Raw genomic sequence first — 15,344 nt, forward strand, 5'->3', positions numbered from 1 at the left:
GCAGGAGGAAAATGTCACGGGCAAATTTTAGGAGCTGGAATTTGGCGGTAAGCTTCCCCATCCTATTTTCCTTTGAACAATGCTCTGGGACCACCTGAAAATGGGTAAATTCCCAGATGAAATCCAAGCCAGCTGATCTCCCGTCCTCCATTTTGTAATTTGGTATGGAAACATTGCTTCCATTTTAATTCCAGCTCATGAAAAACTGCATAATTTATCCCCAAAACACTCTCTCTTGTCACATAAGCAATATCCCAATTGCCTCCAATCCCATCTGAAGTAAGCTGTATGAACATGATAAATGGTAATGGAGAGGTGGATGAATAGGAAGATATTTAAAAATTTTTAAAAATCACTTGCTAACCAACCTTATCAGCATTAGTAATAAACAAATCATTTGGTTTCTATAAAGTATTTATTGAAAACAATGTTGCACAGCAGACTCCAGTCAACAAAACCACTGAAAACCTTATTTAAATTATTTTGCTTATTACAAGATGTATCATTTAAAGTGTTTGTTAAAGCAGTTTCCCTTTATTGGCAGCCGATCCAAGATTCATCTTTCTCCCCCCTCTTGTGAAAATGGGGTCTCTTTATTAGGGTTCACTCCCACCACTGCCAGCCGTCCTCCAGCACTTTGCTCAAATGAAAAATCTTTGAGTGTGAGCCCGGACTGCCAATTATTCCAAAGGTGGGGAGTTTGGGAGGGAGAGAATAACGGCTGAGCCAGATCCTGCTTTTGTATCCATTTACTTTTTATACCCCATCCCTCGCCCCAGGGACACTGAGATGAAAAAGATTTAACAAGTATTTTCTACAGCTTTTAATTCAAGATTAGACCTTGTTTGAATCTGATTATCATACTTTATAGTATGGTATTCTTAAAATACACTGGGCTAAATGTAGCCTGATGACACAGTACTTTGAAATACCAATCCTTGATTTAACTGAGGACTGGCAGGCAGGTTTGATCTCCCACTGTACCAGGTTTCTGATGTCAGTCTCCATTCTGAAAGAAGGAACCAAGCAAGGCGGGAACATCAGGTGAGGAGTCTCGCTTGTGGGGCTCGCACGTGCCTCTTAGTGGCTGGCCAGTAGCAGCATAGGCTATGGTCTGGAAAGAGAACATTCAATCTGTTTTGTTGGCCAAAGTACATGTGTGGCTTAGGGGAGGTCTTCAGGGAAAGATAATACCTGCCTTGAGAAAGAAAAACCATTGAACTTTATCTGCATAAAATAATATCCACAGTACTTTTAATTGTGACCAAATGTGAGGTACAGAGAGATTGGTGCATAGTGGTAGACAGCTTATTAAAACAATCAGCGCAGTGTGCAACAGCAGTAAAGGCAAACAAGACCTTAGGATGTAGCCAGAGATATAGAACATAAATTCCAGTGGGTCACAAGTGAGTTTGTGTAGAGCACTGGCTTGGCCCTTCCAGGAGTATTGTGCACAATTCTGGTCCCTATACTACACTGGTGGGGCATCCTGGCTTTGGAAAGGGTACAGAGAAGGGCACCTGACCTGCAAAAGAGAGACTGAGGAATCCGGCAACGTTTACACTGTGGAAACGCAGCTTACGAGGGACCTCAGTGAAGTTTTCAAGGAGTGTGAATAAACTGAATCCTAGGAAGTTGTTTGACAATCTGGGTAACTGAGAAGAGGGAAGATATAACTGGGGGTGAAGAAGGGGGAAGGTATAACTACAGGGTACAGACTCGGGTACAGAAGAGGGAAAGTGAATACAGAGTTTAGATTTAACTACTTCACGCACAAGGTGGTGAATGTGTGGAACAGACTGCCCAGGTAGACAGTGGAGGCAAATTTAAGTGGCAGCTGAATAGTCTAATGGAGAAAGAAGCAATGGGGTGTAGAAGAGATAGAACAGAGTGTGATATTTTTGTGAACTTTGGGCCAGTCACATGGTCTCTTACAATCCTACAAGTTCCTATGACATAGTCTCGAACAGTTAGTAAGGGAGTAAAATACAGTTTATCAAAAAGTTATTTTGTCATAAACTTTAGCGCTCATGTAAAAACAATTCACTTAATTGTCACTGCCAGCTGTAAATAAAACGGAGTCTTGATGTAGTTATTTAACAAGAGATGGGATGCTAACAAGACAATAAAACACTCAATGCAATGTTGTATTTTGAAAGACAGCACCTCAGTGCAATGAACATAGGAGAGGCCTCAGATAGGAACAGATTACATATTACATCAAACACCACCCAGTAGGAAATATACTACTCAGTAGTAACACAAGGAGTCATATTATTGTGAATCTTGAGTTTTGTCAGCATCACCTCAACTCCCATGCTGTACTACTGCTTAAAACACATTACTGTTGGTGCTGTTCTGTATCATATATGATTGGAACCCATGCCAAACTAATTCCTGTTTCCTTTGGCAGACACAATTTCATGTAGACTTGAGCAGTATGATATTGCAGAGGTCTCAATTTTAGTTTCTTTGGTAATGGGCTTGATTCAGACCTACTGTTAAAGGCCTGGCTTTAAAACAGCCAAAGAACCTTTCAAACAATGATTATCTCCGAAAGCTTGTGATTTTAAAATAAAATTGTTGGACTATAACCTGGTGTTGTAAGATTCCTTACATTTGTCCACCCCAGTCCATCACCGGCATCTCCACATCATCCCTCGGATTAGAGAGAGGGGGAGAAAAATCACTTGCACCTGACTGCTATCCAGCAACCCTTGTTGGGAAGAGTACGCAAGTATGTCAGGTGAGAACAGATGCTTGGCTCCCCTGTGAGTAGCCCATCAACACTCTGTCTTGACTCCCACATAAGACAAGAATTAGGATACCAGAAGGCTGTTGATGGCTGTAAAAACACACGCCAGCAAAAGTCAATAGCTTTGGAAGAGCAGGGAGGAGTTTAATTTTGAACAGAAATATTTTGTGGTTTCTGCTACGTGATACCTGTACAGGTTGTCACCCTTAGCGTTATACAGCACCATAGAGTGGCAGCATGTGACTACCCTCACCATCCTCTCCACTCGCTCATTTACCAGCCTCATCCACACTGCTATAGGAAGCACAAGGCACTCGTGTATCGTGTATTTTCAGGCAACCACAGTCCTCAGCAGGTTAAACAGCTCCATTGCTCAAAATATATCAATAAATAAAAAGCCTGTTGGGTTTCTTGGGAGTGCTTCTTGTATACAAATGACAGCTGGCTGCTGCAATTTCTTTAAATTGATTTGAAATGGTCTAAACTTTATAATATAGCTGACATAGAAACAATTATTCTGCAAATGAAGCTGTTGTATTGCAGTGAAGTATATTAAACCTACAAAGCAAACACTGTTAACAAATCCAGAATTTTTTTTTGACATAACCCGACTTGGGTTGGTTCCACTGGAATGGCTCAAACTCTTGCTGGTGGAATGTTCCAGAAGCTCCTGTTGCATGGCAACCAAATGCATTATTCATGCTGGTGTTCTTTTTTGAGTGCCTTCATTAAATATGCCACAGATATGAGCAGCGAGCAATTGGCTCATGGCAGATTCCAGCTCGTGATCGCTGATTTAAAACCATTCCTGGGTAGAAAATGTTGGCGAGCCAGAACGGTATCAAGAAAATGATGAAAACTGTTTTTTAAAAAAAAGAATATGAACAAAGAAAGAAGTATTAGTGGAATTTTCACCACAGTAAGACTTGAAAACCACTGTCACTAATCATAGACTCTTAAAGCATCGAAGGAGGCCGTTCGGCCCATCGTGCCTGTGCCAGCTCTTTGAAAGCGCTATCCAATTGGCCCCACTCTCCTGCTCTTTCACCATAGCCCTGCAAATTTTTCCTTTTGAAGTATATATCCAGTTCCCTTCTGAAAGATACTGTTGCATCTGCTTCCACCACCCTTTCAGGCAATGCATTCAGATCATAACAACTCGCTGCGTAAAAGAAATTCTCCTAATTTCCCCTCTGGTTCTTTTGCCAATTATCTTAAATCTGTGTCCTCTGATTACCACTGGAAACAGTTTCTCCCTATCTACTCTTGTCAAAACCTTTCATAATTTTGAACACCTCTATTAAATCTCCCCTTAACCTCTCTGCTCTAAGGAGAACAATCCCAAATTCTCCAGTCTCTCCACATAACTGAAGTCCCTCATCCCTGGTACCATTCCAGTAAATCTTCTCTGCACTCTCTCCAAGGCCTTGACATCCTTCCTAAAGTGTGGTGCCCAGAATTGGACACAATACTGCAGCTGAGGTCTTGTACTTCCTTCCTTCTGTACTTTACGCCTCTATTTATAAAGCCAAGGATCCTACTCTCGTGAGGAAGTGAGATGGTTTCCAGTATGGCCTCTGTAGTTGTTTATTTCTCATGAACCTTTAGTGAAACCCCAGAGGTTATTGCAGGGCTATGGGGAAAGCGTCGGGAATTGGGACAGCTCTTTCAAAGAGCCAACACAGGGACGATGGGCCAAATGGCCTCCTTCTGTGCTGTAAGATTCTATGATGGCAGACAACCAGGTCTAAATGATCTAAACTTTAATATAGCTGACATAGAAACAATTATTCTGCAAATGGAACTGTTGTGTTGCAGTGAAGTATATCCAGAATTTTTTTTGACATAAACTAACTTGGGTTGGTTCCACTGGAATGGCTCAAACTCTTGCTGGTGGAATGTTCCAGAAGCTACAGTTGCATGGCATGGATACTTTTTAAATTACAACGATTTCTTCCACAACTTGCAGTACAGGCGTGTTCATAAATGTGTCCAGGGTCTAACGATAGACAGAGAAACAGAGGCAAACAATTCTCAGCCCCGGTGCCACTTCAGTCTGCCCCCATGCCCCTGGGTTGCAGAGTTGAAGATATTTTTTGTGCTCCAGTTGGCAAGAATCCTGATTTTGTCTGACTGGGCCAGCCATCTTCCATGACAAGCCTTCAGTGCCTTGCCCAATTGGCCAGTCTTCATGTCCGACCTTATACTTCTCCCTGTCCTGATTTGGAGCCCTGAGTTGTGTGTCCAGCAAACTTTCAGGGTTCAGGGTTCAGTGTTGTAAATGGCCAAGCGAGATGGCATTAGCAACGTGAATGGGGAAGCAATTGTATCACTTTGTGGCAGGAAGTTTGCAATTGCATTGTGATAGCCAAATGTTGACATAGGTTTTTCCCATAATAAAATATTGACAGGATTTCTTCATTATAAAATGTTGACGTAGGATTTCTTCATTATAAAATGTTGATATAAAAAGCACGACTCAAAAATTATGACACAAGAAGTAAGGTTAATTTGGATAGGAAATGTCTGCCATATATTGGGAGGGAAAGTGATGTGATAGAAGCTTCCTCTCTAAAAGCAACAAAAATCAAAATTCCCAGCCACAAAAGGACCTTGGTTTAACATTAACTGATCCAGCTCACTGAGACCAAACAGTTGGAAGAAATGTCACACTGGCGCAGACTGGAATTCAACGAGCTTGTTGGTAAAACTTAGTTCAAGCTCTACAATCTACCGATGTGGGAGGGCTGGCGACAGACTTAAAGCAGACTTTCATTTCTCGCCAGTCTGACCACATAATTCACCCACACAAAAATCCCCTTTAACAAGGTTGTAAATTCCAAATGAAGGAAACAATGATCCCTGTACATGGCTGAGGAGTGGAACCATCTTATTAGATCAACACAATTAAAAATAAATAGAAAATGATTAGATTTTTCCAAAAATTATTTTACTGTATATTTTGGAATACAAATCCATAAAACCAAGGGAGGGGGACATTATGTCTATAAAATGATGTCATTAAAACTGTGGAACTCCTTTCCGCTCAGTCGTCCCTTCCTCCTACAATCTATAGACCATTAAAACTCAAGATTGGGATTATCTAATCACTACTTCCTGGCCTTTTATTCTGTTCTTACAACCTTGGTGATGAACTGCACTGTGGCCCTTTATCTACGTTCCTTAATAATAACGAAGTACACACCTGTTGCAAGCACACTCAATACAGACAACACAAGGGACAAGTAGTACAGCTCAGGAGTTGTGTTTGCCTAAAAAAGATAAAGAAAGAAAATCCTTTCAGTGTTAATCCTAAAATCAGTATAAATCCAGTTCTGCAATCAAGATTTGCTATTTCCCTTACATTCAGGTTCTTAACCTCCAGATTTCCTTGTGTTACACAACATGTAATGATAGTATCTTTCCATACTGTATTTCTATTACCAATTTTCTCTTTTATTCTCCAGATGATTTTGAGTCTCACAGGGACATTGTTCCACGGGCACTGGCAACCGTCCGGCACTTTGCCCAACTTGCCATTTTTCATGTCAGCTCGTACAGTTGGTGTTTGCTGGCCGTTCAACCGTGAAGAGCATCACAACCAAGCCCGGTCTTGCCCTTGCCTGACACTCATATGCACATGCTTTCCTGCAGAGCTCACTTGATGGGTGATCATGATTGGGAAGTCTGGTTGATTTCTTCTCCTCTCTAACCAAGAGGCACTGAAGCCATTGTCTTAACTGCTGCGCCAGCTGAGATCAGCTAACTCAGCACAGACTCTGAACCGAACCTGACCATCTTCTGGTCTGTACCTCTATGAATATCATTGGGCAGTGCCTTTTCTCCAGAGATTTGAGCCTATAATCCAAGTTGACACTTCAGTGCAGTACTGAGGGAGTGCTGAGGCACCGTCTTTCAGATGAGACGTTAATCTAAGGCCCCATCTACCCTGAGGTCCCTGAATAAAAATTCCATGGCATTATTTAAAGAAGAGCCGGGGCATTCTCCCGGTGTCCTGGCCAACATTTATCTCTCAACCAAAACAGATGATCCGGTCATTTCTTTCATTGGTGTTTTTGGGACATTGCTGTGCACAAATTGGCTGCCTCAATTCCTACATTATAGCAGCGACTACACTTCAAAAGTACTTCATTGGCTGTAAAGCTCTTTTGGATGTCCTGAGGTCATGAAAAGTGCTATATAAATCCAAGTTCTTTCTTTTAGACTATTAATGGAGCAACTCCACCATGTTTGAAAAGTAGACCAGAGTTTCTGGTTAAACATAAAACGGAATACAGCACCTGACAGTATAATCATGACATAAAAAACTGCAACAGATGATAAAGAAAAACTTACACACTGAGGTGCAGTAACAGTGAAGGCAGTAGTTAGGATTCCCTGTGCAAAAGATCCGACTCCATATACATGAAAAGCCACTTTCACCTCACGAGGGATTGGGTCCATCAAGGTCAAAAGGACTGTAAATCCTAAAGAAGATTCGCTAGAATTAGATCAATTTGTCCACTTACTTACAAATGACTTTAACAACATAACCATTTGTTTTATTATTTTCGTATGACACAGCTCTAATTTAAATCCAACATGGCTGGTGATGCTAAAATTGATCAACCTGCTCTCTGTTTAATCACAATAGATAAATTATTTTCCACATATTGCTAATCCAGTCAACAGTAAGTAAAGAAAAATTTCTACTTTCTAGACCAAATTTTCACAAGAAAATGCTAATTTGAACTTATTTAAATGAAACAAACTGTTCAGTTTGCAGCACTGTAGGAAAATATTTGTTTCTCTCAGCACACTCCTTCCAATTTTTTTTCCATGTGTTGCTTTTTACACAGTCCCACAGGTTTATGGGTCAACCTATGTGATGCTATCCATGTCCTGTTGGGGTGCTTTTTGAACTAAATACCTGTTTGAACATGAAACTTCTTCATGCAGAAGTCCACAACTTAAGTCTTTAAAGAAAACATTACCTGTGACGATTCTGCCGGACAGTTAAATAGTTGAACAATCCCTTTACTCAAATCTGAAGAATACATAGAGAACATGGTCTAAAGCTAAAATGTCTAATTGCAGAGTAGGGTTTGACTCTACATTCTATCTTGACTTTTGACATGTGATGATGCCAGTGGTTCTTTATCTACTGGAAATTAATTCCATGTTTCACCACAGAATCAAGAGCCAAAATCCTACAGAAATATATGATCCTAAGCTATGGGTAATTAACAACATTGTAGACACTGCAATGTACATACAACACTGTTAATAGACTGCAATAGATATTTACTGCAATAGACATTTACAGCACAGAAGGAGGCCATGCAGTTCATCAATTCTGACCTGGCTCTCCGCTGGAGCAATCCAAAACCAATCTCTCTGCCTCACACTCTCCATCTGCTTCAAATATTTGTCCACTTTTCCTTAAAAGGTGCAGTGGCCTCTGCCTCAACTATTCCTTATGGCAAAGCATTCCATTCTCCAACAATTCTGTACAAAAAATTAATTCTCCTAACCTCTCTCCTCACTCTCAATGACAATTTTAAATTGATGAGGCCTTGTCACTGATTCCCCAACCTGAGGAAATACTCCTTCCCTATTGAAAACCCTTCATAAATTTAAAATCTTACATTAAATCTTCTCTTAGCCTCCTCTTATCCAGTGAAAATAGCATCAGTATCTCAAGTCTCTCATCCTAAATATTGTTTCCATTCCTTGCCATTGTCTTGGTGAATCTATGCAGTAGACTCTCTATGACTTTAATATCCGTTCTCTGAGGGGGCACCCAAAACTGCACACACAACTTTAACTTGTAGTTCCATTGCCGTGGATGAATTTACTAATACCTCTCTACTCTCGTACTCTCTTTATAAAACCCAAAATGAGAATTTTATCTCAAATTATGGATGCCAAGAGTGAGAAATACTTCTAAATACTTCTTTTACTTAATTATCATGGATTGTAAAATCAGTACTGAAAGATAGTGATGGCTACCTGCCTCTTACCTGTCATAAGGAAAGTGAAGATTATAAAACTGGTCAGGTTGTTGAGGAGGGGCTGGTCACAGTATCGGGATGACTTTGGTCTGAAAGATAAACCACAAACAAGAAACCAGTTTAAGAACTTGATTTTTGTGTGTGGGGAGGAGTGGCGAGGAGGTGGGGCGGGGGGGGGGGAAAGAGAATGGGTGAAGAACAAAAAAACACAAGAGTCTCAGGTTACTGATCAACAGAATAGCTTATCCATATCTTGGAACAATGATAATTACATAGAATTTACGGCACGGAAGCAGGTCATTCGGCCTAACTGGTCTGTGCCGGTGTTTATGCTCCACACGGGCCTCCTCCCACCCTACTTCATCCAACCCTATCAGCATAACCTTTCCTTTCTCCCTCATCTACTTATCTAGCTTCCCTTAATTGCATCTATGCTAGTCACCACAGTCACTCCATGTGGTAGCAAATTCCACATTCCAACCACTCTCTGGGCAAAAAACGTTTCTCCTGAATTCTCTATTGGTTTCATTAGTGACTGTCTTATATTTATGGCCCCTAGTTCTGGTCTTCCCTGCATGTAGAAACATCTTCTCTACGTCTACCCTATCAAACCCCTCAGTCTTCCTTTTTGTGGTGCTTCTCCTCCCAATGCTCTCCGAGTTGAGATTGACCAGCTCAGCACAGACCAAGGATCGAACCTGGGATCGAACTGGCCCGAACGACTCACTATCAACCGTTTTTGAATGAACCATCAGGTAGGGTCACATTTTGTTTCAAATGTTTGACTTACCTTACCAGCACAAATATCTGAGGGAAAAGGAAGTTGGCCACAAGCAGAACCACCAGGATTTGACTAGAAGCAAATACAAATTAGTAACAGTATTAATAATTGTCACTTTTTGTAGAGAATTAAAATGCAAATTCATTAAAAAGCTGCATGAACTCACCCTGCCATCAACCCCCTCCTAAAAAGCATTCTGTGCTTGTTTCTACATCTGCCTCAGCCAGGATAGCAGAATGATCTGGAGCAGGAGTCTCCAAACGGCATCCCTAAGGCCATATGTCGCCCCTGAACCCTAGCTACTCAATCCCATTTGGGCTTGGATTTTTTATTTGCTGGTTTGTCCTGTTTGTAATATGTGGGCCTGGAGGTTCGGGAAGGGCTGTTTTTAAGCTACGTTGCCTCACAGGTGGATCAATCCTCACGCTGAATGCACCAAAATCTCATAGTATAGGGAGGAATGGACCCCCCACCCCCACCGCCTTCTGACTTAAATCTGGAACAGATGAAGGTCTGGGGCCAGGTTGTCTGCCATCTTCCCAGTGAGTGCATGGTGCAGGGAGACTAAAGAGAATGAAAACAGGATTAAAGGATAACATCCCTTCTGAATGAACTGCACTGTAACTTTGAACATAATTTCAAACACCGTCTTCCATACACGACTCCCTCTTTAAACGTACCCTGGCTTTCATGTACAGATTTGGTAGAATTTTCTAAATATTCTTGGTTTAAGTGTTTATAAATACTGCAATTTGATGCGCTCAGCACTGTGTGCTTAACTGAGCTCCAGTACAAATGCCTGCAACTGTGTGAGTCAGTACTAAAGGCTGTTGTGTTGATGTGGGAATTAGAAAAAAAAGGAATGCAGTATCAACATGAATCAAAACATATTAGCAAGAGGCATTCCTGTAATATCCCTCTATTGTATAGAGAAGGACACAGCTACTGGAAATAGAATTTCCCGGTCATTTCACTGTAAATTATTTTTCTCAATGGAAGTGACAATAACTTCACAATGTTTTATTTCATTTCTTTTTCTTTCGCTCCTGAAGGTATCAAATCATCCTGGGGTTTGGTTCCGCAGACACAGGCAGCCCTCCTGGACCAAGTGGTCATTCTCCTGTGGAGGGCATCACAAGCCAAGCTTGATCCTGTCCTGACACATGTACACTTTTCAGCAGAGGTTAGTGGATATTCAGTTGGTGAGGGTCACCTGCCTGATTTTTTCCCCCTTCACTTAATCCAAGGGCACTGATGCCAAATGCATCGCCCCTCCTCCTACCCTGGCAGAGGTCTGCTAATTCAGCCCAGGCAGTTCCTGCTCTGTGTAATTTAATGCAACATCAGGCACAAACATCAGAATGGTTAATCCTTGGGTTATCAGACACTGATGACACGAGGTGCACTTGAAAAGTCAGTCAGCGTAAAAATGGATCCAAAATGGATTTTTAAAAATTGTTTGCCCTTGTAAATACCAATTTGGGTTTAGATAACACTCCTGATTTTTTTTTTCTTTCCCATGTAAGGTCTGCTCCAACAGACATTAATTGTTGAACTGGGAGGCTGGACAGAAAATTACCTTCCCAGTAACTGGTAATGTTCCTCTCAACCGCTCAGGGAGGGGAGGCATTTTGCTTTTTTGAAAGATTTTGTAAGTTCAGTACATCACTGGGATATATTTTCTGCTGTTCTTTGACTATTAGTTCTGCTAATTTTATCATTCTCAGTAAACCTGATCAGCAGTTTATAGCCAACTGCCTATTTTGTCTGTCAGCTAGAGAAGTCTGAAGTTATTATTTAACACCGATCTTATCAGTTACACAAAGGAATTCATTATTCACCCGGCATGCTACCTCCCAAAATACTTCATGTATAAATGTGGGCTTGTCTATGGAAAGCAGTCTTTCGTGCTTGGTTTGAGAAAAAGTATCTGAAGAATGTCTGAATCATAACACACAACATTGGCACACCCAAGACCCCAAACTCATAGCTTTCCCCCAATCGCCCAGTGAGTTTATTCCAATCAGTAGCTGATCCAAACATATCGATCAGGTAGGTCCCAGGTTCAGTCCCCGGTCTGTGCCGCAGCAGCTGAGCTCTGCCAGGGTGGTAGAATGCATGCTTCATTTGGGCTTCAGCATCCTTATGTTAAGAAGGAGATAGTTGGCCCAGGTTCCTGCTCCTGACTGGTATCCAGAAACTGCCGCTGGAAGTGTGCATGTGTGGAGTTTGGGTGAGGGAGGAATTGGACTCAGTTGTGCCAAATTAAGATAATTGGCAAAAGAACCAGAGGTGTGGGGATGAGAAGAATTTTTTTTTAACGCAGCGAGTTGTTATGGTCTGGAATGCACTGCCTGAAAGGGTGGTGGAAGCAGAATCAATAGTAACTTTCAAAAGGGAACTGAATAAATACTTGAAAGGGGAAAATATGCAGGGCAAGGGGGAAAGAGCAGGGGAGTGGGACTAATTCAATAGCTCTTTCAAAGAGCCAGCACAGGCATGATGGGCTGAAAGGCCATCTTCTGTGGTGTATGTTTCTATGATTCAATATGCCATCCACACTTTCAAAATAGCCTCCCAATATTTACTGTCACTATTGATATCTGACGAATGGTACCGGATTGTGCACAAAGCCCATGGAACTGTATACCAGCAAGGAGAAGTGGGGAGAGGAGAAAACGAACAGAGAAAATTGGCAAGAAAAAGCTTTTGAAAAAAACTCAAATTCTCAGAGATATGCTTACAATTTTGCTCTACTGCGCTTAGGCAGCTGTCTGCTGAAATGATAGGCAGTGTGAGCGAGGCAGTAATGCAGCATCGTATGGCCAATCAGTCCTTGATATCTGAAACAAAAAAAAGTTACCAAACAGACAACACAATGATCTGTCAAATAATTATCATTCCAATAAGATGCATGTCTTGGGAAATGAAATTGGTGGAGTTGTTGAAAATCAGCTAGATTACACATGGAGCAGGTTCAATGTAAAATGGCCTTTTCTCCTTACGTTAACATATCACCCCTTAAACTGGCCACTGAAATGCTCACCAAGCAATTTCCCTTCCTGGCCCCCTTGCTAGCTGATGCTGTAAATGTTTCCCTCTCCTTAGATATTGTCCCACCTCTCTTTCAAAACCACCGTCATCACCTCCCTCCTCAACTAGCCCACCAATAACCCCTCTGTCCTGGCAAACTACTGCCTCCACTTCCAACCTCCCTTTCCTCTTTGAAGTATGTGAATGTGATGTGGCCTCCCAAATCCATGACCACCTCTCCTGCAACTTCCTGCTTTAATCTCTCCAATCAGGTTTCCGCCTCCTCCGACACTATCAAAACGGCCCTAACCAAAGTCACAAATGTGACTGTGGTACATCGTCCCTCCTTATCATCCTCAACCTCTCTGCAGCTGTGATGTGGTCGATCGCGCCATCCTCCTCCACTGACCTGGGACTGCCCTTGCTTGGTTCCACTCTTAGCAATACAATCATAGCCATAGCAATGGCATCGCTTTTCTGTCCTTATCCCCCCCGGACTCCCTCAGTTACATGCTGCCCCTTTGCGGCATCATCCAAAGTCATGAGGTCAACTTCTACATGTACACTGATGACACCCAGCTCTACCTCTCCACCACCTCTCTCAAACCCTCCACTGCCTCTGTGCTGTCAGACTGCTTTGTCATCTCCAGACTCGACCATTCCAATGCTCTCCTGGTCACTTCCCAAACCTCGGCCTCTGTAAATGTCAGCTCATCCAAAATTCTACTGCCCGTATCCTATCCTGCACCTAGTCTTTCTTGCCCATCGCCCCTGTCCTTGCCGACCTACATTGGATCCCAGTCCCTCTATCCCACAAATTCTTATCAGTCTGTTTAAACCCCATCATGGACTCACCCCTATCTTTGTAACCTCCTACAACCCCCCCCTCTCCCAACCAAAATCTCTGTTCCTCTGATTCTGGCTTCTTGTGCATACCCCATCTGTCAGCCCACCATTGACAACCATGCCTTCAGCAGCCTAGAGCTCATGCTCAGGAAGTCCCTCCCTAAAACCTCCTCTCCTCCTTTAAGTCATCCTGAAAACCCACCTCAAGCATTTTTGATTACCTCTCCTAATATCTCATTTTTTCGCACTGCGTCCATTTTTTTAAAATTACAATTCTATGAAACACTGATACATTTTTCCACGTTCATGGAAGTTACTGTATGGTCCATGCAACATATGCTGTGACTAGTACAAAGAATTCCATACAAACTTCGTGAAGATAGTAAAGAATGAAAGCATGATGTAAACCCTCACTTATTTATCATTGCATCCACTGGCTGTACTCAGCACATCTAAGTTAGGCCCATGGGGATACTGGGTTTCACATATATTAAGTCAAAATTCCTTAAGGCCAGGGTCCAATATTTCAATTGATCTACCTTTGCATCTGTCTTGGGTTTCATTGCAGTTGGCAGGTTGTGTTTTATAATCATTTGCCCCTGCTGCTATCTCCCTTTTCCTCTTGAAGACATTGATACTTATTATATAATTCCATGGGAGTCAATTGCCATTCTTGTGTCAGTCCGGATAGCGAATGCTTGCAGGCTATTCAAGCATGGAAGGCATCACGGCCGAGCCTTACTCTGCTCTCACCTAATGTCTACATACATGCACTTTCCAGTAGGCCTCAATCAGGAGTGAGAACCCTAGCTGATTCCCCAGGGGCAGTTAGTCCATCTGGGAATGTGGAATGTGCATGGCTGATCACCACAGCATCAGGGAAACTCCTTAATCTTTGCTTCCAAAAAACAAATTCTCCACACACAATCCATTTTGTGCCCTCCCAAATGGGCAATTAGAAATAAAAAGACAATTGCAGAGCTTGGAATTAGCCAGGACTGGGCAGATCCTGGGTCCCAGCATAAACAAGGCACAAAATCTAATCCCCAGTGGGTATAAATTCCACAGCACAAAAAAAAACCCATCAAATTTATCTTTAATTGACACCAGCGCGTTTCAGCAACTGCTGAAGAGATACATGCCCTAAATTTCTTCTGAATAGCGAGATTAAACTCCCTCACCTGTGAAAGAATGGGCAAAACGCTTGGAAATGGTGAAATCAACAACGAGGGGGACATGGCTGTCTCCTAGCAACAGAGACAATTTGAAACTAAATATCTGGTCTCAACGTTCGATGATTCTTTTTAATCTACTCTTTGTCTCCAGTGTAAAACTTGTCAAATGATCACATCCTCTGTCTGTATATAATCGTTAAAAAGAGAAATAAATTAACATAATCCCCGTAGACTGGAAATGTACAGAAAGCAGAGGGAGAAAAATAAATAAATTTTTGGTTTAACCGGTTACTTTACAAACTTGCAAAACAACTTTTTTTCTTTTTTTGGTTTAACTACCAGTTGAGACTTTACTACTTCCAAATTTATTTTAATTTTACTTTAAAAAAGGAAAGGAAATAACTAATCGTAACGTTCAGATCGCGTCTCTTCCAGGAGCCACCCACCAAAAGCCGACTCGCCAACACTGAGTTCTGGAAAATGCTGCCATTAGTTCAAAGTTTCACGCCCCGTTTGGCGTAAAAAATTGCAAAGAAAGTACCGGGACTGAGAGGATCGCCTTCATTGTCTGCAGATTTTCTTGTAAACAACAGTCACCGCCTCAGCGCTTTTGACCACCACGAAATTGGCGACTAGGAGGAGAATGAGAAGTAAAATAGCCAAGGACTGAGCGATGACTTTCAACATGTTGCCAGTCTGCGGTCCAATGGTCGATCTGATCCAGTCAGTCCGACTCCCTC

General features: G+C 41.9%; 1 protein-coding gene across 4 annotated transcripts; it reads right to left on the reverse strand.

Annotated features, from left to right (window-relative positions):
- Nucleotides 1-396: 396 nt before the first annotated feature.
- LOC137301017 (uncharacterized) lies at nt 397-15,344 on the reverse strand. 4 transcript variants are annotated; one of them, XM_067970356.1, is made up of 8 exons: nt 15,051-15,127; nt 14,611-14,787; nt 12,295-12,393; nt 9,560-9,622; nt 8,779-8,858; nt 7,112-7,242; nt 5,961-6,027; nt 397-3,614 (listed from the first exon to the last, which is right to left on the reverse strand). In XM_067970356.1, exons 3-8 carry the CDS (start codon nt 12,366-12,368, stop codon nt 3,484-3,486), a joined length of 546 nt encoding a protein of 181 aa, XP_067826457.1. In that variant the 5' UTR covers nt 12,369-12,393; nt 14,611-14,787; nt 15,051-15,127; the 3' UTR covers nt 397-3,483. The 4 variants fall into 4 exon arrangements, with proteins under 4 accessions (XP_067826457.1, XP_067826459.1, XP_067826456.1 ...); XM_067970358.1 differs by lacking the exons at nt 14,611-14,787; nt 15,051-15,127 and adding an exon at nt 15,146-15,344 and having other exon boundaries at nt 397-1,194; XM_067970355.1 differs by lacking the exons at nt 14,611-14,787; nt 15,051-15,127 and adding an exon at nt 15,146-15,343.

Source organism: Heptranchias perlo, chromosome 32 (assembly GCF_035084215.1).
Source record: "Heptranchias perlo isolate sHepPer1 chromosome 32, sHepPer1.hap1, whole genome shotgun sequence".
Lineage (NCBI taxonomy): Eukaryota > Metazoa > Chordata > Chondrichthyes > Hexanchiformes > Hexanchidae > Heptranchias > Heptranchias perlo.

Bases quoted from the DNA above. Each gene is read 5' to 3' on its own strand.
- LOC137301017 (XM_067970355.1), bottom strand. From the start codon at position 12,368: ATGCTGCATTACTGCCTCGCTCACACTGCCTATCATTTCAGCAGACAG. The intron at 8,859-9,559 runs GTAAGTCAAACA...TTTATCTTTCAG, and splicing joins CAGATATTTGTGCTGGTAAG to ACCAAAGTCATCCCGATACT. The intron at 3,615-5,960 runs GTGTGTACTTCG...TTTAAAAAACAG, and splicing joins ATTGAGTGTGCTTGCAACAG to TTTTCATCATTTTCTTGATA.